Source organism: Miscanthus floridulus, chromosome 8 (genome assembly GCF_019320115.1).
Source record: "Miscanthus floridulus cultivar M001 chromosome 8, ASM1932011v1, whole genome shotgun sequence".
Taxonomy (NCBI): Eukaryota; Viridiplantae; Streptophyta; class Magnoliopsida; order Poales; family Poaceae; genus Miscanthus; species Miscanthus floridulus.
The window spans coordinates 43,780,487-43,801,774 of NC_089587.1; the positions used below are offsets into that span (position 1 = coordinate 43,780,487).

At 47.8% G+C, this 21,288-nt stretch overlaps 2 protein-coding genes across 3 annotated transcripts; both read left to right on the plus strand.

The window, feature by feature from the left end:
- Positions 1 to 1,802: 1,802 nt before the first annotated feature.
- Positions 1,803 to 5,675, plus strand: LOC136476258 (uncharacterized). Of its 2 annotated transcripts, none has more exons than XM_066474027.1 (5): positions 1,803 to 2,265; positions 2,965 to 3,079; positions 3,159 to 3,848; positions 4,420 to 4,591; positions 5,140 to 5,675. In XM_066474027.1, exons 1-5 carry the CDS (start codon positions 2,183 to 2,185, stop codon positions 5,160 to 5,162), a joined length of 1,083 nt encoding a protein of 360 aa, XP_066330124.1. In that variant the 5' UTR covers positions 1,803 to 2,182; the 3' UTR covers positions 5,163 to 5,675. The 2 variants fall into 2 exon arrangements, with proteins under 2 accessions (XP_066330124.1, XP_066330125.1); XM_066474028.1 differs by having other exon boundaries at positions 4,420 to 4,498.
- A 3,805-nt stretch (positions 5,676 to 9,480) lies between these two features.
- LOC136471803 (uncharacterized) lies at positions 9,481 to 11,423 on the plus strand. Its single transcript, XM_066469550.1, has 2 exons — positions 9,481 to 10,865; positions 11,102 to 11,423. Exons 1-2 carry the CDS (start codon positions 9,545 to 9,547, stop codon positions 11,134 to 11,136), a joined length of 1,356 nt encoding a protein of 451 aa, XP_066325647.1. The 5' UTR covers positions 9,481 to 9,544; the 3' UTR covers positions 11,137 to 11,423.
- Positions 11,424 to 21,288: the final 9,865 nt, after the last annotated feature.

Sequence of the window (21,288 nt, forward strand, 5' to 3'; positions counted from 1 at the left end):
AACATAACGATGTACTTTTGCAACATCCGTATGAAACACTTGCAATACACATCTAAAACATCTAAAAATTTTGAAATGTACACTTGCAACATGCATCATATCCGGGTACGGTCTCCTTCGCCGTCTACATTGGTGCGCCGCAGCCGTAAAAGGAGGCGAGAACGGAGGGCTTCCGCACCGGGGCCCGACGCTTCTTCTTGCGCTGGTGGCGCCGGTCGGTGTTGCCAGGCGAGGCGGACGCGCGGAGCAGGAGCAGGAGGAGCGAGGCGAGCGACGGAGTAGGAGCCGGCGGCAGGAGCAACGGAAGGGACGGACGCAGGAGGTCTATTGGGCTAGTCTGTAGGCCTAGGAAGAGACCTCCGAATGGGACAGACACCCTGCACATAGCACTTCCGTTTGAGAAAAGTGTGGATGCCATCTTTCCGAGAATTTCTATACTCCTATCCAAATTTGATAATAGATATCATCTTTATTAGCTATAAAACCTTTGCTGGTGTCGTATCGTTCATATCTTGGCTTGACTGTGACATTCGGTCTAGTTTAGAATAAGGCCCATAGATGCCCATGTGTATATTATTGAGATATTATAGAGGGTTTAGTCCCACCTTGATTGTTTAGGGTGAGCTAGACCAACATATACGAGTTCTAGAATCCATCCCACCATTTTGAGTTAATCTTTTTATGCGAAGCAAGAACGAAAGCGTAAGTAAGCTAAGTGAGTTCATCTCCAACCAACTTCTCGTACCGGATTATTAATTAATCTCCTATTACACACATAATTCACTATTATTATAGGTCTTGTAATTCATGGTAATTGTTTTTTAAGCTGAGTGAGTTCATCTCCAATCAACTTCTCGTACCGGATTATTCACATAATTCATTATAGGTCTTGTAATTTATTTGATATAACATATGTATGATTGGTAGTCCTTTCTTAACTTCACAACAAGGATACACAATAACTGTTTTTAAGCTGAGTTTTCATATGACCGTACATAGATAATGCATGGACATATTTAAGACTCCTTCCATTCTAAACGGTAAGACGTTTTGGTTTTCTACGTACATTGTTTTTGTTATGCATTTGACATATACACTGTATCTAAGTGCATAACAAAAGCTATGAATTTAGAAAAACCAAAATGTTTTATAATTTAGAATAGAACTAGTAATAATTAATATAATCAAAATAAATTACTCAGCTGCGTGGAAAGAATAATAAAAGGAGACATGTCACATGGATTGTGCTGTGAATATACAATTATTTATGCTCCAACAAAATACCCATAAAATTGTGGAAGTAGAAAATTTCCCTGCTAAAAAATACTACTCCCTCCATTTCAAATTATAAAGCTTTTTGATTTTTTTGGTTTATCCATTCTACTATATCTAGATATATAACAAAATTAATATATGAAAAAATCAAAGTGAATCATAATTCGGAACGGAGCGAGTATATACGAAGTCACTTACAGCTTTTGCTGAAAATATGGACCTGGTTTAGATTGTGGTTAGGAATCAGTATTTGGCACTGTAGCACTTTCGTTTGTATTTGACAATTATTGTCCAATCATGGTCTAATTAGGCTCAAAAGATTCGTCTCGTAATTTACAATTAAACTGTGTAATTAGTTATTTTTTATCTATATTTAATACTCTATATATGTGTTCAAAGATTTGATGTAACGAAAAGAAAGTGAAAAAACTTGCAATCTAAACAAGGCCATGGTTGGGGCTGCTAGCGGTGGGGAAGAAAGAGGCTGACATCCTGATTCCTGAAGCCACGGGAACCAGAACGAGGAACCAAAACGAAACAGCGCCAGCAGGGGGCGGCGATATAGGCATATAGCTAGGGAGTAGTTCACTTCCCCCTCCCTCTCTCCTCCCCTCCTACGCCAGCTCCTCCCCGTCGCGTCGCCCCTCCTACCGTCCTACGTCTCCCTCCTGTCCCCGCTTCCGCTTCCTCCCCGCTGAGCGGAAGCGCGCAAGCAATCGCTGCCTTTTCTTGGCGTGCGCAGCTCCTGGTCGGCAGCCCCCCGCGGGATCTCGCTCGCTGGCCTGGCCGCGCGACATTGAGGCGGGGCGCCTGGAGCTCGGAGCCACCGCACTTGGTGTTGGTGCCTTGGAGTCGGTCGGGTGTCTCGTTCCTGATTTGATCTGCAGCTGCGGCGGCGGCGGCCGACATGGCGGCATCGGGAGGGCTCGAGCAGTGGCAGAAGGACGGGTTCTTCCAGGCGGCCGAGGAGGTGCAGGAGTCGGCGGACTTGTGAGTGCCTTCGTCATCTTGGCTTCGATTCGTTGCGCCCGGGGCTACAAAAGTTTGAACTTTATATATGCAAAAAATGTCTACCGCTTGGCGATTGTTTTTGCCGTGAATTGTGACTGTCCTTGTCCTTTTTTTTGGAAGGTTGGGTTTCTGTTCCTTGACTGCTTTGTGGATTATTGATGTACTGTGTTTAAGATGGGATTCCGATCTGACCCGTGCTTGTTTGCGGTCCTTGCGGACTCCAGAACTCTAGACTCTTGAATTTTCTACTAATTTTATTAGTAATTACTGGGCTAGGTTGTCGATTGGGGTAAGATGAGATTTGGATGCTTCTTTGCGGCGCTCTGATTGGTGAACAGCTGGCTCTACCTATTTTGTCCGTTCTTTCCGTTCTGTTCAGATTGTGATGTCGTAAAAACTGGTTCTTTGGTGGCATCTCATATCTTATTTTGTTGATTTATGTTTTTGTTTTGTATTGTATGGCTGGGGCAATTAATGCTCTATTCTAATAAAGTAGAATACAACTTTGCTTCAGTTGACAATTCTATTTGTTAATTTCGCCATGTAATGCTGCTTGGGTTGTGACAATTAATAATAACTCATGTTGAAACAGACATTTACAATTGCAAGTAGTCAAATGCATTCAGGAACATATATTCTAATGCAATTTTCCTCGAATTTGACAATTTCTCCATGCAGGATGGAATCTGTCTATAGAACTTGGATGCGTGAGCGATGTAATGGTTCTAGCTCAGAGGAGGTAGACGATTTGCAAAGGGAGCTTCAGACAGCTTTAGGGACTGCAAAATGGCAGGCATGCTTTTACATAAACCTTTATATACTAGTAGCTGACTTGTGGTCTTGTTAATTACTGCTAGTGATTGTCTGTGCAGTTGGAACAGTTTGAGAGGGCTGTAAGTTCAAGCAACGATAAGTATTCACTGGAAGAGGGTACAGTGGCAAGGCGTCGGCATTTTGTTGTAGCCATTGAGGATCAAATTTCTCGTGTAGAGAAAGACATAAACGGTTCTTTAATGGACAATGGCAGGCAAGGGCTCAATTGGGTGAAGTTAGATGATGAGGAGCGAGATGATCTAGTCGCTTTCCTTTCAGCACCTGCAGACTTCTATTCAGAAATGAAGAGCACAGACAGCAGTAACCATGTCCCATCTAGACAAAAAAATGTGCGAGTTGGCATGAACGATCAGAGTGATCCAGCTTTAATCATTAAAGACATATATGAAGTGCCACGCAGAGAAATTTCTACTGTTAAGAGTGATGTTTGTGGTCTAGCTGAGGAGTTACATGGCCTTAGAAGAAATTTGAGTGTAGGTAATGATCATTGGAAGATTGACATTGGTAACGAGATGGTTGATGATAGAAAATCGTCCCCAAACGCAACTGGGGTTCAGGCTGCAAGTCAGACAACTGCTTTATCAAGCATCCGGAGAAGCACAGAATCTTTAACAAGAGTGAGATGGTTTTGGAATAGCTTGTGGAAACCCAAGAGTGATGAAAATCGCTCATTAAGATATGATATGTCAAATAATCTTGACCTCAGGGTTCTATCCTTATTAACACAGGTATATCAATTTCCTCTACTGCCCCACCCTATTCTAAATTTAAGATGTTTATATGTAATATGATCTTATCGAGAGCAACTTATTGGACATATGTGTGTGCAAACAATCCTTGGAGATGTTGACTCAATAGTGTAGCATCCCTAATGGCTGTATAATGAAATCAAACCTTCCTTTCTGTAATATGTAATGGATTTGAACCTACAAACTGTTAATCTGCATTCATGTCATATACCACTTACAGTATATAAACAATGATTGATGTTATGATATTTCTCAAGATCGTCATGGGAGGGAGAACTTCGATTTATTTTGGCAACTGTATGCCAATGCATATGAAATATTGCTACATCCTAAATCCTGAATGTTATTTGCTGGTTTACATTTTTATTGGGCTAAGCATGTGACATTGACTTTTATGCATAGCAAACATATTTTATTTCTTTTACTGCATAATCCATTTTATAAATATGCTCCTTTTGACTGGTCCACAAAGTTAATGACATCCAATTAAGTTTGTTGGTGTTATCACTTTAGCTAATTTCTGAATCCAGTGGTTCTTTATGTTTTACAGAGATTTAATGGGCTAGCCGAAAGAAGCAGAAATTATTTGACAAGTTGGAAGGAAAATTCCAGAATTTCTGGACGGACAGGTGGGCTTCATATACAAGGCCAACAACAGAACATTCAATTTGGTCGTTCTATTCGGATCACCCTCTTACTGGTGTTGAGTATCTTTCTAATTGGTCAGTGCCAAACTTATCTTGTTTTACACTATGAGAAAGTGAAAATTTATTCACATACACTAACAAAAAAAACAAATATCTGTCATGCTTTCGGAGCATATATTCTGTCCTATCCTGTGTGATCTCCATGGCGTGTAGTTCTTGCATACCAGCATGAATTTGCTTTTTTTTTTAACCATAAATAGCTTATAGTATAACTTCTTGTATAGCAATGCTTTTGGTGTGGCTTTGTTTTGCTATTTTCTTTTGTTTGGTACCCCCTCCATTTCAAATTATAAGATGTTTTTGGCTTTTCTAGATACATAGCTTTTGATATGCATCTAGATATACTATCTAGATATACACTGTCTAGATAGATAGTAAAAGCAATGTCTCTAAAAAAACCGAAACATCTTATAATTTGAAACGGAGGGAGTATCAATCAACATAGGCTCAAAAAACTACTACGATCATGTTACATTTGGCAGATATTGTCAAGTGCAACAGATATAGGTTGAAATCAGTGTTCTGTTTTGTCAATACTAATAATCGCATTATGTGTTTTGCAGTACCATTTCTCGTCTCAGCATGACAAGGCATGTATTGTTTCACTTGTGAAGGAAAGGAACATTGGGACAACTAATCATGGTCCTGCTCATACTAGAAATCATGATTGGTGTTATTCTAAGTCAGCAAATGCAGCAAACCAACCATGTCATTTACATGTGTGGCTGCATATATGACAGGAAAAGAAGCAGATGGTGAAGGTTTCGATTGTCCAATGCATGATTGCATATCATAAACTCCTCACCGGCGCATAACCATGCTAAGATTTATCAGAGTTATGATCCATTTGTGATAGGTTGTGATGGCTGGTTGCTGCCAAATGGAGGTGGCTCTGCTCATTTCCCCTCTCTATATCCCATGAATGCAATTGTAAAAAGTTGTAGAGCTGATAGGAAAAGGCAAACAGCAAATATTTAAAAGATGAGTGAAATGATTTGTGGAAGTGCTGAAATCTCAGTGAAATGAATTATGCGAAGGATCTGAAGACGTTTGTTGATAATAATACATTAATTTGGCATTTGTCAAACCGTTGGACGCACGTCTCTGTTCACTGGTGCTTTATTGATCCAGGTTTCTACACTTGTCCTCATTTTAACCATGCATGTCTTCATTGTTCATATTTGGAGGTATCTAGATCTGTATCCGACCCATTTTGGACTGCCAATACGATACGATGTAGTTTTTTTCTGTGTGTTGGAATAGGCAAAATCTTCTTTATTGAGTGACCAGGACTTTCGCATTAATTTGTCACTGAAATGTAATTTATGAACTCACAGGCATGGTATGCTTGCCCTTGCCCATGAAGTAACTGAGCCCAGCTTAGGGCCCTCTGATCTGCACCCTGTGCTGCACACAAATCTACCTCGGCTGGAGCTCTGAGATGCACCTCGTTTTCTGAAACCGTGGCCATTCCATTGACGGCTGTTGATCAGAACTCCAAGCACCAGTGCTTGGACGCCCAGTCTCTGGTTTGACCAGGGGTCGCGGAGACGGGAGACCCTTAGGCGACTCAGAGAAGGTGCCGAACCTAGACCAGATCTAGTGTTTCGGAGGGGAAAATCCCCGGGATTCCACCTCGATTCGGCTCAGTAGCCACCCAATCGCAGTTCCCAAAGCTCGGCGTGCCGGTCTGGTGTGCGGGGTGAGCAAGTTCGGCGGCGGCGGCGGTGGGGGCGGGGGGAGTTGGGGCGGGAAGGGCAAGCGCAGCAATGGTGATGGCGGAGAGGGTTTGGAGGGTCTCCTGAGGGGGCTGAAGCTCTCGGAGGAGGAGAAGAGCAAGGTGAGAGGAGCTAGGCGGTCGGAGGCTGGCGACGGGGAGCAAGCTCGCAGGCAGTGGGGAAGCTATTTGCGAGCAAGGCGGGTTATGCAGAGGGGCTGGCGCAAACCCTAGGCAGGATCTGGTGCCCGGGGCAAGGGATTTAGTGCAAGGATCTGGGGCAAAATCTCTTCCTCTTCATGTTCCTGCAAGCTGGGGGCAAGAGGAGAGCCATAACGGAGGGCCCTGGGAGTTTGGAGGTGATCTGCTGGCGGTTGGAGATTTTCATGCCGTTGGGGTGGGCATGTTTTGTTCCAGCTTGTTTCAGCTTTCTCTCACAGAATACTGTTTATTCATCCAAAACCATCCGGGTTTTTTACTGTAGCGCGGACCAGCCGAACGCGGTGTTTGACAGGAGCAAGAGGTTGAAGGACATTGAGTTCACTCACATCCCGGTCTTGGTCAGGGTCTTCGACCTCCCTCTTGGGATGATGGACTCTACAAATGGAATGCTGCTGGGGAACCGGATTGGTAGAACGCTGGCAGTTGATACGGAGGAGGATGGAACATTTGTGGGGGGATTCTTGAGGATAAAGGTGAAGATTGACATTCGCAAGCCTCTGAGGTGTGGTATTCTGGTGGAAGGAGAAGAAGGGGAGGAAGATTGCTGGTGCCCGGTACGCTACGAATTCATTCCAAATTTCTGCTATGGTTGTGGGCGTCCCGGCCATGTGGAGAAGGAGTGCGACTCGTGTGTGGAGGAGGAAGCAGGGTGCAGGCAGTTTGGGGAATGGAAGCGGGTGGAAATGGTCGGAAGGGGGGAGTTCAGGCAGCGGCAAGTTTGGGAGGAGCAGGCAGAGTGGCAAGACAAGCTTGGTACTGGACCGAGGCAGGCTGCAGACGTCTTCTTTTAAAACGAGCTCGGACATCGATCCTGAGCTCAAAGATGATGGCACTAGTCCAGTGAAAAGGGTGGCGAAGGAAACTGATGAGAGGCTGGGGAAGCCAAAGTGCCTGACTTTTGAGGAGGCGGGCGGTGGTGCTGACCTTGGGGCTGGTGTAGGTGAGGGGCAGTCGGTAGTTGAAGGAGGGAATCCAGGGGCTGATGAGTACAGATGGTGGGCATTATTGGGGAGCCGAGCCCTGATCTTGTGGAGGTACCAGACAATGCAAAGGTTGATGTGGTGCTAGCTGGGGGAGGGAATCTGGATGGAGGAAAGGACATGGATGTGGATGGGGGCATGCTGGGGTGGTGGGGGCAGGAAAGGGGAGGATGCCGGAGGTAGTGGAGGATCAGGTAAAGGAGATGGGGACGCAGAATCTGGTGGTGACGGATGTCGGGGGGAGGACTGATGAGGAGGCTGGAGGATGGGGAAGGAAGCCTGGTTCGTTTCGTCGCTTGCAGCGGGCTCTGGGAGACATTGAAGGGGAGCAATTTGTGGAGTTTGAGAAGAAAAGACGTCGGGGGTCGGAGAAAGCAGATGAGGTTTTCGACCACAAGAACAAAAAGGTGGAGGGGGCACTTACGGAGGAGCAGGAGGTGATGGGTGGGGAAGAAATGGTAGGACTGGTGCCAGCCAAATGAGGCTTATAGCCTAGAATTGCGGGGGATTGGGGAATGGCTCGGGAATTCGTGGTCTTCTTGAACTCCATAAGGAGGAGGCCCCCGGTGTTTTGTTCCTGTCAGAAACAAAACATGAAGGCAAGTGGTTGGATTGGCTTAGGTGGAGGCTGGGGTTGAGTAACATGGTGGATTGGCTTAGGAGGAGCCCCCGAAGGCCGCTGGGAAGCTTTGTCTTCTTGTGTCATGCTCCGTGCGTGACCTTATCGGAAAAGTGGCCGGCAATGTCGTGCCCAAGGGGCAGCGCCAGGGAGCCCCCGAGCCTCGTTAGCTTGGGGCTTGTCTTCTTGTGCCTACACCTTGGCTGGCGTCGTTGGCGGGGCAGGAGCTAAGGGTCGGATCGGAGCGTCGACGTAGATCGGGTGCCTCAGGGCTTAGCTTAGCCATCCTAGTACTACTCTTGTCCAAGCACGCTTAGCTTCGGAGTTTTGATGAGATCCGGTGTTTTAGTGCTGATATGATCACATCCAACATACCGTACGTCCTCTTTCCTTTTATGCCGGCGCCTCCGTGTCCGGCCCACCCATGACTTCGGCGCGCCGGCTGCCCTTCCGCCCTCCCCCTCACTTGCATGGTGTCTCCTAGGAAAACGAAGAAAATATGAAAGGAACAGCCTTGACTTGTAAATTTTAAAAATTTACTATCAGTTAGTCTGAAATTTTACCATGGCTTAGACGCATGAAAATTTGGCTGACATGCAAAATTTACTGCAAGATGGACATACTACAATTTTACTGCGAGTACGACATATGCAAAATTTACTATGCTTTTGAGCGGAATGGACCACAAAACTTACTATGACCTGGAACGGGGAAGTGAAATTTACTATGCTTCGGAAAGGGATGGATTGTGAAATTTACTCTGATATGGAATGCAACCTAAAATTTACTATGATTTGGAATTGTTTCAAGTGGAATGTAAATACAAGTTCCAGAGTTCCCTACCTTCGGCAGTGGGACACTCGGTCTCGCCGATCCTTAGGCTGTTCTGGTAAACCACCGTCCTACGAGTTTGCCGCTTCTCCACCTGCTTCTTGGTTGAGACGTATAGATGACCGAGAAATTGGCGTTGGGAGCGAAGCAACCATCGATGCAGCCGCTGTCCTCCATGCACATGCCGCCGACGTGTTGCCTGCGTACATGTCGGCCAGGATCAGCACCTTCACCTTGCTGTTTAAATGCAGGGCCACGTGCAGCGTCTCCAGGCTCTTCTCCCTCTCCGAGATGAATGATAACGGAACCATGTATACCGGTGTCCGCACTGCATGTAAGACCGCAAGGTCAGCACGCGCACTCGCACACCACGCACGTCCGCGCACGACGCGCACGCCGCGCCTCCGCCTTAGCCGCTACGCCGCAGGCCATGACCGCGCGTAGAGCAGTTTTGTAGGAGAGGTTGCTGAGTCTGTACATGTATAAGTATGAACTCTTGAGATCAATACAATTCGAGGTTCATCTAATCCTGCTTTATGGTATCAGCTCGGGCTTGATCCCCTGTCGCCCGGTTCTCACCTCCTCTTCCGCTGCCCGCCATGGATGTCAATCCCCTGTTCGAGTTCGAGCAGTCCGACCATGGTGGTTCCCCTGCTTCCTCCTCCTCCTCCGGTGCTTCCTTCACTGCGCCGGTCCATCCCTCCGGCGCCGACGCTCCACCACCACCCCCACCCCATGCTCCCGTCTCCCTCCAAACGGTTAACATCAAGTCCCACGTCCCGGCGATCCTCGACATCATCAATCCGAACTACCCCGAGTGGCGGTGCTTCTTCGACTCCGTCGTCGGCAAGTTCGGCCTCCAGTCTCACCTCGCCGCCGTGCCCACCGACGCCAACCGAGCCGATCGGGACAGGGTCATGACCGACCAGTGCCTGGTTAATTGGATGTACAACACGGTGTCGCGCGATGTCCTCCGCATCGTGCGCGTTCCCGGCGCCACCGCCTTCACCATCTGGGCCGCCATCATCGACCTCTTCCGCGACCACCAGATGCACCGCGCCGTGTACCTGGAGGCCGAATACCGCAGCCTGTACCAAGGGGACCTCAGCATCACCGACTACATCGCCAAGCTGAAGGAGCTCACCGACGCGCTGCGCGATCTCGGCCAGACGGTGTCTGAACCGTCCCAGGTCCTGAACATGCTGCGCGGGTTGAACGGGAAGTACCGCCACACCATCTCCACCATCACCTCCAAACAACCACCCCACACCTTCCTCTCGGCACGCTCCTTCCTACTGTTGGAGGAGCTCTACGAGAGCCAACACGGCAAGCTAGCGGCGCAGCACGCCATGGTCGCCCAAGGCGGTGCCCGCTCCACCAACCCCGGTGCATCCTCTTCTGCCGTCCCTCCCTCCAGCGGCACTCACGGTGGTCCTCCTCCGGGCGGTGGCAACACCGGCCACCAGAACGGCTACGGCAGCAACTCCGGCGGGAACCGCGGCCGGCGCCGTCGCGGTAGTGGCAATGGCCAGAACGGCGGCACACCCGCCACCAACACTGGTCCACCCTCTACGGGCCCGCGGCCCAACTTCCCCAACACTCCGTGGGCCGCCGGCTACAACCCGTGGCAGGGCATGGTCCTGGCGTGGCCCATGCCCTTCCGCGCGCTAGCGTCCGGTGTGCTCGGTCCTCGTCCCGGCACGCCGAACCAGCAGGCTTTCGTCGCCGCGCCGCCGCCCCCGCCGTCGTACAACACCCCGCCCGTTGGATCCTACATCGGCTACCCTAGAACGCCGCCCACGTACGAGCCGAACGCCCTGCTTGCTGCTCTCGCGAGCGCTGGCGTTCCACCGGCTGGCACCGGGAACTCCGATTGGTTCCTGGACACTGGAGCTTCGTCGCACATGGCCTCTGCACCTGGTAACCTCCATACTGTCCACCCTCTCGCCCCTTCCGGTTCGGTCACCGTGGGCAACGGCACCTCCATGCCAGTTACCCATCTGGCCGCTTCTTCCATTCCCACTAATTCCTCTTCCCTTGCTCTTCGCAATGTTCTTGTCACACCTTCCTTGATCAAAAATCTTATTTCGGTTCGCTCGCTAACTCGTGACAATGTTGTGTCTGTTGAATTCGATCCGAATGGGTTCTCCATAAAGGATCTTCATACCCACCAGGTGAAGCTCTGATGTGAGAGCCAGGGCGATCTCTATCCACTGCAGCTGCCGGCACACCAAGCTCTCCACGCCACCACTGCCTCAGTCGACCTCTGGCACCAGCGTCTGGGACACCTGGGCCGCGACCAGCTTGCCGCCGCGCTGCGTTCCTTTCCGTTTAGCTGTACAAAGTCCGCAGCTCACACTTGCCATGCCTGGCAGCTAGGGAAGCATGTGCGGCTGCCCTTTAGTTCATCATCGTCTGTTAGCTATTTCCCTTTTCAATTGCTTCATTCAGACGTATGGACGTCTCCTGTACCTAGCATTTCAGGCAACAAATTTTATTTGGTGATAATCGATGACTATTCTCACTATGTCTGGACATTTCCCCTCATGAACAAATCTGATGTCGTTCCTACATTTCTGTCATTTTGTTCATATGTCTCTCGCCAATTCCAATTGCCTATTCTTAGCTTCCAGACTGATAATGGACGCGAATTCGATAACTTCACCCTCCGCAAATACTTCCAGGACAACGGCATCGCTTTCCGCCTCTCTTGCCCGTATACCTCTGCACAAAACGGTAAGGCGGCTGCAGTGGATAGAGATCGCCCTGGCTCTCACATCAGAGCCCTGGCACACTGCGAACGCTCAATGACAGTGTCCGCGCCATGCTCTTGCACGCGCACGCCCCGCCTGCGTTCTGGGCGGAGGCCCTGGCCACATCCACCTATCTTCTAAACCGGCGCCCTTGTCGTGCCACTGGCACCACCACGCCCCATGAACTCCTCTTCGGCAAGCCTCCGAGCTATGCACACCTCTGTGTATTTGGCTGCCTATGCTACCCCACCAGTCTGCCACCGCTCCCAACAAGCTCAGCACGTGTTCTGTCGCGTGCGTGTTCTTGGGTTACCCCGCAGACCACAAGGGCTACCGGTGCTACAATCTGGAAACCAGGAAAGTTATCACTTATCGCCATGTGGTGTTCGACGAGCTGCAATTCCTGTTTCAGCAGCTGTCTCGTTCTCCAGCGTGCTCCCCGAATGCTGGCGATGCCGCTCTGCCTGAAGACGACCAGGTGATCACGCCTGGGTTCCAAGCTGCACAACGACGAAGGCGGCCTCCCGCCTCTCCTCCACGCTCGGCACAGGCCTCTTCTCCGGCTGCAGCTACAACCCCCTCAGTGCAGGTGCCACAGGCGTCGCCGTCGTCAACGGCGCCCACGGGACAGCCAGCCTCGCCGCACCACTACAGCGCGACACCGCCGTCCGACTCGCCGCGCGGTGCTTCTCCGAACGCATCCCACAATAGTCCGGTTAGCGCTTCTGTTCTCCACATCCTTCTATGTTGGCTGTGCAGTCACAGGCCACCTCTGTTTTTTTTTGGCACCATCTTGACTGTCGATTTTGGGATGGCCCAGCCGTTGCAGTTGCACGACATGTCATCGCCGTGGGTGAGGTGTACCTCTCTTGACGATGTTGGAGAGACCAAGAACGGGAACATATCCACCGGTAACGGTGCCCTGTATATTGTGGCATGAAGCCAATGGTGCCGCGGCTTGCGGCCATTCTGGGTACCAAATTATTAGGTTCTCAAGGCACAATGCCATAGGCTCCATCAAATGAAACGCTCGGAAACAAAATTTATGTACAGATGGGTCTCGTTGGGGGGGGGGGGGGGGATGTTCGCTTGCCTCTTGTCTCTTGCAGCTTGCTCCCTCACCCCACAAAATTTATTTACCACATCATTGAATAATTAATTAGCTCGCCATCGATCTTCCGGGTATACCAGAGTGCCGGATGTATCTATAGCGATAATGACTGTTGACGTATAATTAGTACTCAATCGCCAGACTGTCCACATCAAAGCAATAATATTAAGGGGACATTTGAATAGGAGAGTTCTTTTGGATTCTTGCATGGAACCTAAGAATATGTGCCAAATGACCAAGGCCCTGTTCGGCTCATTGAAATTTGGCTGCTGATGTTGATTTGTTGTGAGAGAAAATCGTTGTTCCAGAGTAATGCTAAAAACACGGTGCAAATGTTCAAACGTCTCAGTCTACAAACGTTCCTCCTTTGCCCACGAACTTTAATCGGCTATATGCTGCTTTTGCAGTGATTCTAGTACCATTTCCTTTGTCTCCCTTCTCTTCTAGAAATTGTATTCTATTTATTTATAATTATTTTTTAGTGTAACAAATTAAAATCAGTTGCATTGTTGTTTTCTGCCCATAAAACAATTTAAGATTTTTTATGAAGCATATTTTAATTTATATGTTTTTCTAAGAAAAAAATATTCTTCTAAGTCCGAATCCAGTCTATCATATAAGTGATCTCACGAAGTGATTCTGATTTATCATCTAAAATATTTATTGAGAGAATATGAAACCGAAACGTTTGTACGAGACTCACCTTAAGTCGAGTACTAAATTTTGGATGGTCTACACCATGTGAACGCCAAGGAGTGACCAGGCGGAGCTAGCAGTACGACTTCTCCATGAATGTATGCATGATGATAATGTAACACTACTAGACAATGGAATTAATTACATCTACCTTGCCTCACAACTTATACCATAATAGCATCTAAATGCACAAGATTTCTGTTCCATATAAGTGAACAATGTTAATGCATTTTGGTCTATAGTATTCAAATAACATCCGTATTTTTGTTTCAGTTTTTAGTTCCCGAACTCTATGTTATATATGAAACTTCATATAGCGCGTAGGATCCGCTCACGGGCAAAGCTCCAGTTACTGTTTGATTACTGTTGACCAATCTGGTGCTGCCACGTGGGTGCGTGCCCACGTATGGATTTGGCCTCTCTGGATTACTTTGCCGGTTCCCGTCAAATTGATGATTAATGAAAAAAAACCTCCACCCGCATCGTGCCTCGCTGCCTCCGTCCGCCCCGCGCTTTATGCGGTGCCTCCTCTCCTCCATGCCCCTTCTGCAACGCTTCCTCTCCCCTACCTGCAGAACCCCTCAAGCGGCATCGCGCCTTGTTGTCTCCGTCCGCGCTTCCTCTCCCCCATCGGCGATGGACGGTGATGTGACATCCTTCGTGGATGAAGGCTGCACGCGTGGAGCGCTTCAGCCGCTCAAGGAGTCCCTGGCGTTGTCTCCCCCGCTGGGCTTCTTGAGAGCGGATCTCGAGGTCCTGGCTCGGCAGATCGGGCATGACCTAGGCTCGAATCCCACCGTGTCGGAGCGATGCCAGATGTTCTACATGCTGCCCAACGTCCACTGTCATATCGCCACGGGCGAGGTGCTCCCACCTCCTGAGCGCCTCTAGTACTTCCTCCCGGATCTACCGTTCGGGATCGAGAACACTGCTGCGTCCTTCCAGCTGGAGCTGGAGCACCTCATTAGCTGGGAGGCGCCACGTGGTGCCATCCTTTCTGGCGCAGTGGGGACCGACGTTCCCTCCCTGCTCACCTTTCTCGAGATCCTCTCTGGGAACGTCTCGGAGTACGACTCCAATGACATCGACTACTACTCTCCGTCCCGTGAGTGCTTCCACATCGACGGCGACAACCCCGCCGACTGCAGGTGTTTGTGAGTGCAAATAGAATATTAAGAATTCTGCAGGCGCACAGATTACCATTTGTAGTATTTCATCGGGAGTATTCCAGGTATTGTTATTTATATTTTACCACTACGAGAGAGGGTGGCATTAAAGAGATTGATAACTTATACTTATGATGCTATCAAGTAACTAATCACTTACTCTAAACAGGGATAATCCAAAAGATAGATGTACATGATAAGTTTAACATTCAGATAGAGACTCCATAAAATAGCAAAAGCTAGTCTAAGTTAAATAGAAGTGAGATAGATTCCTAAGTCATTCTTAATTACATCTAGCGGGTCGATTGATTGCAAAGATTGTTGTCCGAGATGTGCAACATCTTTCGCTGCTCTCTTTGCTTTCTTCGCCGCCTTATATGACTTGTCGAGAGAGCGGTCATAGTCCGATAATGGCGGGGGCTTACGACTTTCACACAGCTTTTTCTGGTATAAGTCAACTTTTGGTTTTTGGCTTTAGTCTCGACCAGATTTGGGTCCGCGACTAAAGAGAGAATTAATCAGTAGGGGACTTTAGACTCGGCCAGATTTGGGCCAGGGACTTTTGTCCCGGTTGGTGGCTCCAACCCAGATTAATTCTCTCTTTAGTTCCTAGCCTAAATCTGGCTAAGACTAATGCCAAAAACCAAAAGTGTCGGTGCAGAAAGTGACCAACACGTAAATATTTATAGTTTTGCCATACGTTGTGATCGGATGTGGCCTAGCACTCAATGACACAGGGTTTATACTGGTTCAGGCAACGTGCCCTACATCCAGTTTGAGTCGGTCAGTGACTTTATTCCTGAGCCCAGGTGCTTGAAGTTTGCTGTGGGGTTAAAAACGAGAGAGAGAAAGATGGGGGGTGCAAGAGGTCCAGTTGGACTCCCGACTGAAGGGCCGAGAGCGACGGGAGCTCCTACATGTGCTAAGTATTCGAGCGTGTGCTCTGTGTAGCTTTAGAGTGTCTAAAGCTAGCAGAGAGTGAGTCGATCGTCGGTTGTTCGAATCGTTGGAGAGTCTGGGAGTTGTTCTTGGTGGCTGAACCGTATTGGGAGAGAGCGCATCCCCTTTTATAGATGAAGGGGACGGCCTTACAAGTGAGAGAGAGTACGTCTACTAAGTCTTGTTGCCCACGCCGTCGGGTACAAGATGATTGTAGGCGCCCATAACACTGTTTGTGTCAGACGCATGTGGCAGGTTTTACCGCATTCACTATGTATGGCAAATGACGGCGTCCACAACACTGTTGATGCCCAGAGGCATGTGGGGGGTTTTACCGTGTTCGCCTGGTATTGGAATTGATGGCGCCCACAACACTGTAGGATAAACATCGGCGCCCGCAACACTGCTTGGGTTCTGACATGCCTGGAAGGTTGCAGGGCATCCTTCTGACATGTCCTTTCGGTACTGTCCTGCAGGTGTACAGGGTACGGTCATTGGTATTGAGTTTGACTTGAGCGCTCTGCCCTACTTGCTCTATCCGTTTCCTGGGTCCTCACCGAGCGGGCATCTCCGGTCGGTTGGTCCCAGCCGGCTTCGACTGCGCCAGTTGGAGAAGAGCTGCAAGCAGAGGTTCGGTGCATCCCCTGTTGGAGACGCGGGTCGGAGTCGGAAGCGAGCGACGTTCCTCCTTGGCCAGGCCTTCCGGTCGGAGAGGCGGGCCGGAGTCGAAAGTGAGCGACGTTCCTCCTTAGCCAGGCCTTCCGATCGGAGAGGCGGGCCAGAGTCGGAAGCGAGCGCTGTTCCTTCTCAGCCATGCCTTCTGGTCGGAGAGGCGGGCCAAAGGCTGGAGTCGGAAGCGAGCGACGTTCGTCCTTGGCCAGGCCTTTCGATCGGAGAGGCGGGCTGGAGTCGGAAGCGAGCGCTGTTCCTTCTCGGCTAGGCCTTCCGGTCGGAGAGGCGGGCCGGAGTTGGAAGCGAGGCCTTCTGGTCGGAGAGGCGGGCCAGAGTCGGAAGCGGGCGTCGTTCCTCCTGGCCAGGCCTTCCGGTCGGAGATTAGATCACCCTTCTGGCATGTCATTTAGGTATTTGGGCCGGCCCAAGATTTGCACGTCGTTCGCCACGTCGTCTGCTGGGCCGAGCTTTTGTTGGGAAGCAGGTCCATGAGGGACCCCGGGTTTATGAACCCGACAGAAAGTATATTCTCTACTCGTGGGTTCAGATCTGGAATTGGATCCTGACATAATGCATGTGAATTTTTTTCCTATAAATCAATTAAGCATCTCCCAGAGTCTTTCTAACCCCCATCTCTAAATCACCATTTGAAGTCATCTGTAGAAAAACCATTTTATATATATTTCTACTTTTCAACAGCTTCTATATCTTCCAGAGTCTTCGGGACCGAGAACACTGCTGCGTCCTTCCAGCTAGAGCTGGAGCACCTCATTAGCTAGGAGGCGCCACGTGGTGCCATCCTTTCCGGCGTGGTGGGGACCGATGTTCCCTCCTTGCTCACCTTCCTCGAGATCCTCTCAGGGAACGTCCCGGAGTACGATTCCAATGACATCGACTACTACTCTTCGTCCCGTGAGTGCTTCCACATCGACGGCGACAACCCCGCCGACTGCTGGTGTTTGTGAGTGTAAATAGAATATTATGAATTCTACAGGCGCATAGATTACCATTTGTAGTATTTCATCGGGAGTATTCTAGATATTGTTATTTATATTTTACTACTACGAGGGAGGGTGGCATTAAAGAGATTGATAACTTATACTTATGATGCTATCAAGTAACAAATCACTTACTCTAAACAGGGATAATCCAAAAGATAGATGTATATGATAAGTTTAATAATTGATAAGTTTAACATTCAGACAGAAACTCCATAAAATAGCAATTGCTAGTCTAAGTTAAATAGAAGTGAGATAGATTCCTAAGTCATTCTTAATTACAACTAGCGGGTCGATTGATTGCAAAGATTGTTGTCCGAGCTGTGCAACATCTTTCTCTGCTCTCTTTGCTTTCTTCGCCGCCTTATATGACTTGTCGAGAGAGCGGTCATAGTCCGATAATGGCGGGGGCTTACGACTTTCACACAACTTTTTCTGGTATAAGTCAACTTTCGGTTTTTGGCTTTAGTCTCGACCAGATTTGGATCCACGACTAAAGAGAGAATTAATCGGTAGGGGAGTTTAGTCTCGGCCAGATTTGGACCCGGGACTTTAGTCCCGGTTGGTGGCTCCAACCCGGATTAATTCTCTCTTTAGTTTTTGGCCTAAATCTGGCTGAGACTAAAGCCAAATACCAAAAGTATGTTCTCTACTCGTGGGTCCAGATCTGGAATTGGATCCTGACATAATGCATGTGAATTTTTTTCCCTGTAAATCAATTAAGCATCTCCCAGAGTCTTTCTAACCCCAATCTCTAAATCACCATTTGAAGTCATCTGTAGAAAAACCATTTTATATATATTTCTACTTTTCAACAGCTTCTATATCTTATGGCAACTCTAGTGAGCTATTTTCCCTCTCTATCTTTAACTAGCGAGAAATTAGAATAGAAGATGTCTATATTTAGATAACCAATTAAAAAAATTGTTTGACAATATTTTTTTTTATCAAAATCTTTATTCCTACTAATCTACCCCACCCTATAATACACCAGTTAGAATAAATCTACAGCCACACAACAAATGCCTGCTCCACAGTCATGACCTATGCTACATCCACATCCATAAATGCACCCAGAAAATATAACACCATCAAAACGGATGTACCAGATTATCTCTTAGCCATTCTCTCTCATTATTCATCCAAATCCGACGTCTCATGTTTAGTGTGTCTGCCCTCCATCGCCCTCCTGCGGACCTCCCACGCGCATGACCCTAAAAAAAACTCAACGCTACGATACGCGCGTTTACCTGGTGATGGAGCACCTCCGCGGCTCCGCCTCAGATCCAACCTCCCACCAATCCGGAGGCACAGGAGCTAGGGTTTCAATCATCCGTGAGAAGGCGAGCTAGCGAAGACCGGCGGTAGACAGCATGCACGGTGGCGGCGCGGGCGCGGGGAAGCCCCTGCGAAGGCGCGGCCACACCCTGGCGGCGCGGAGGAGGGCGCGCGGTCACCCCCGGCAGCGCACGGGAGGGCGGTGACCACCCCGGCGGCGTGCGGGAGGCACGCGACGATCCCCCGCAGCACGCGGAAGGGCGGGGCTAGCCCCCGGCGGTGCTAGGAGCCCCCCCGACAGCCTGCAAGGTACTCTCTACCGCATCATGAAAGAATATTTGAGAGATTTGGTACGGAAGATATTTGAGAGGCCTTGGAAGATTTGCTACAGAATATTTGAGAGGGGCAATTAAATCGGCTGCAAGTTGTCTTCTCCGTAGGTTAAAGCTTTCTATTTTTTCACTTAAAATCTGATATGGGTATGCAGATGCATGTGCGGGGACGGGATGATGGAGCATTGTCCACCAGCATGCCTTGCCGAGATGATAAGTCACTGTAGCTAGTAATGGAATCGAAGCCATTTTGCTGTAATACCTAGATGATGGATAATGTCCACCAGCACGACTTCCTCCATGTAATACCTACATGTACTGGTAGGACCTTTCTACTCAATTTACATTATTGATCTTTTGTGCGAGTTAGTGAAAAAAAAACTCGACCTGCGGGCCGGTTATGACGCCCCCGGGTTTTCTTACTAAGAAGAAGATCTTCTCACACAGATCGAGAAAACCCCCGAACCCCGTCCACATCCTGACGCAGTGGTATCATTGGCCAGTGAGAAGACGTCTGCCGGACCTAGGCCGTGCGACACTCAAGGCACACACACGGAGATCCACAGGCCGGACCAGACTCTGGGCCAGACCATTACTGCGCTTTGGCACATGTGACGGGCGAGGGGATTTTTTTCACCTCAGCCTGAAATTCGCTCCCACGGGGAGTCGAACTCAGGACCTGAGGAGTGCCGCCGGGAAACCTAACCATTTGAGCTAGGCGCCCTTTGGCTTTGTGCGAGTTAGTGACTTTTTAGATTGACGGTAATAGCTTGCTGTCCTGCAGAAGATATTCCAGCTGATGTCATTAATAGCAATTTTGTTTTTTTTTCCAGATCCCATCCAGCAGATCTACAGTGGTAAAAAATGGCAGCGAGCAAGCAAGTGAAATGAAAGAAGAAACAAAGAGCTAAATGTCTTGTACGAGAAGTATATATAGAGAGAAAGATTTGTTCTTTGACTAAAGGGTTCTCATGCAGAATCATATCTGAAATAATAATAAAAAATTATGTTTTATCAAAATGAATTTATCTCATTTTCCTTGTCTTCCTTTCACTCTTACTTGTAGGCCTTGAGATACTTGCATTCCCATGTAATAATCAATTTGCTCGTCAAGAGCCTGGCAGCAATGAAGATATCCAGGATACAGTTTGTATCGGGTTCAGAGCAAAGTTTACTATTTTTGACAAGGTAAGCAATTTGACCTGTGAGCTTTTTTTTTGCAGTTACTAACATATTATGAATTCAAAGTTTTCTGTCATTCATCTGAGTATGTGAAATAAAAACAACCCTCGTTGCTATCTCATTGGAATTTTGTTATAATCAAGTTGATTGGACCAGGCAGAGATGTGAACAGAGTAGGAAATTTAAACATTCATAATTAGCGTCACTGCAGAGACAACATTCAATGGTTGGTTTATTTATTTGCCATGTTTTTCTTTCTTGAGCTTTAACAGTTTGCTGGGTTAGTAATCAACATTTTTTTTGTTATTAAGATATGATTCAGTTGGCTGTTTTTTTTTTCTTTGACAATTGATTCATTTGGCTGTTGGTATTGAAATGCCGGAGTCTTTGCTTTCGAATCTTGGTCCAAAGGTTAGTAGCTAAAATTGTTATTTCCTTAAGTAAGTAGTCTAAAATATAATTTTCACAGTAGTTGAATATGGACTGTGATTGTTATAATCCTGAAACTGTATTTTGTTGATTTCTATTCTTTTCCTGCAGGGGATCTACATTTGCAGTTGCAAACAAATAATGGGTCAGTTTGTTTTTCACCTAATTTACCTATGTATATGTAGTGGACTTTCAGTAGCTTTGCTCTTTAGCAGCAGGCCTCAATGGCTAACAGTAGTTCATACTTGAGAGTTTACATATGTAATATATATTATCAAAAACTCTAAATCATTCAACAGTCTGCTAATTCCTAAGTTTTTATCTGCAGCCATAGCATGACTATGGTGGCTTAGAGACAAAAAAATATTATATCCAAATGGAGCTAAGACAACATGTTAAAGTAATCCTGATGCTCTTTCAACGTTTAAACTGCTCGATGTGGTCAAATGGCCGGTTACTTGCTATGTTGATTTTGTCGAGTTGATTAACTTGGTTCTTTCCTACTGTTTCTGCTATTTTTCGGATTATATACAATATCATATAAAATTGCGTAAAACCTAAACTATACAAAAAAATCATTGTTTGGTTGTTTTCATGCATTCCTGAAATAAAACCGTGACGTTAGCACGGACACTGTACTATAATTAGAAAGGATAGTGGAGCTGCTCTCACCGGACCCGTCGACAGCGTACAAGTCGCCAAGATGGAAAGATATTTCCTATGTGTTCGCCGAATGGTCGAGACAGCTATTCCATCCGCGGCCTTATTCGTAGGAAAATATGCAACG

Excerpts from the sequence above, each read along its gene's own strand:
- LOC136471803 (XM_066469550.1), top strand. The coding sequence starts at position 9,545 with ATGGATGTCAATCCCCTGTTCGAGTTCGAGCAGTCCGACCATGGTGGT. Across the intron at positions 10,866-11,101 it reads GCACATGGCCTCTGCACCTG|GATCTTCATACCCACCAGGT; the intron begins GTAACCTCCATA and ends TTCTCCATAAAG.
- LOC136476258 (XM_066474027.1), top strand. The coding sequence starts at position 2,183 with ATGGCGGCATCGGGAGGGCTCGAGCAGTGGCAGAAGGACGGGTTCTTC. Across the intron at positions 2,266-2,964 it reads GTGCAGGAGTCGGCGGACTT|GATGGAATCTGTCTATAGAA; the intron begins GTGAGTGCCTTC and ends TTCTCCATGCAG. Across the intron at positions 3,849-4,419 it reads TTCTATCCTTATTAACACAG|AGATTTAATGGGCTAGCCGA; the intron begins GTATATCAATTT and ends TATGTTTTACAG.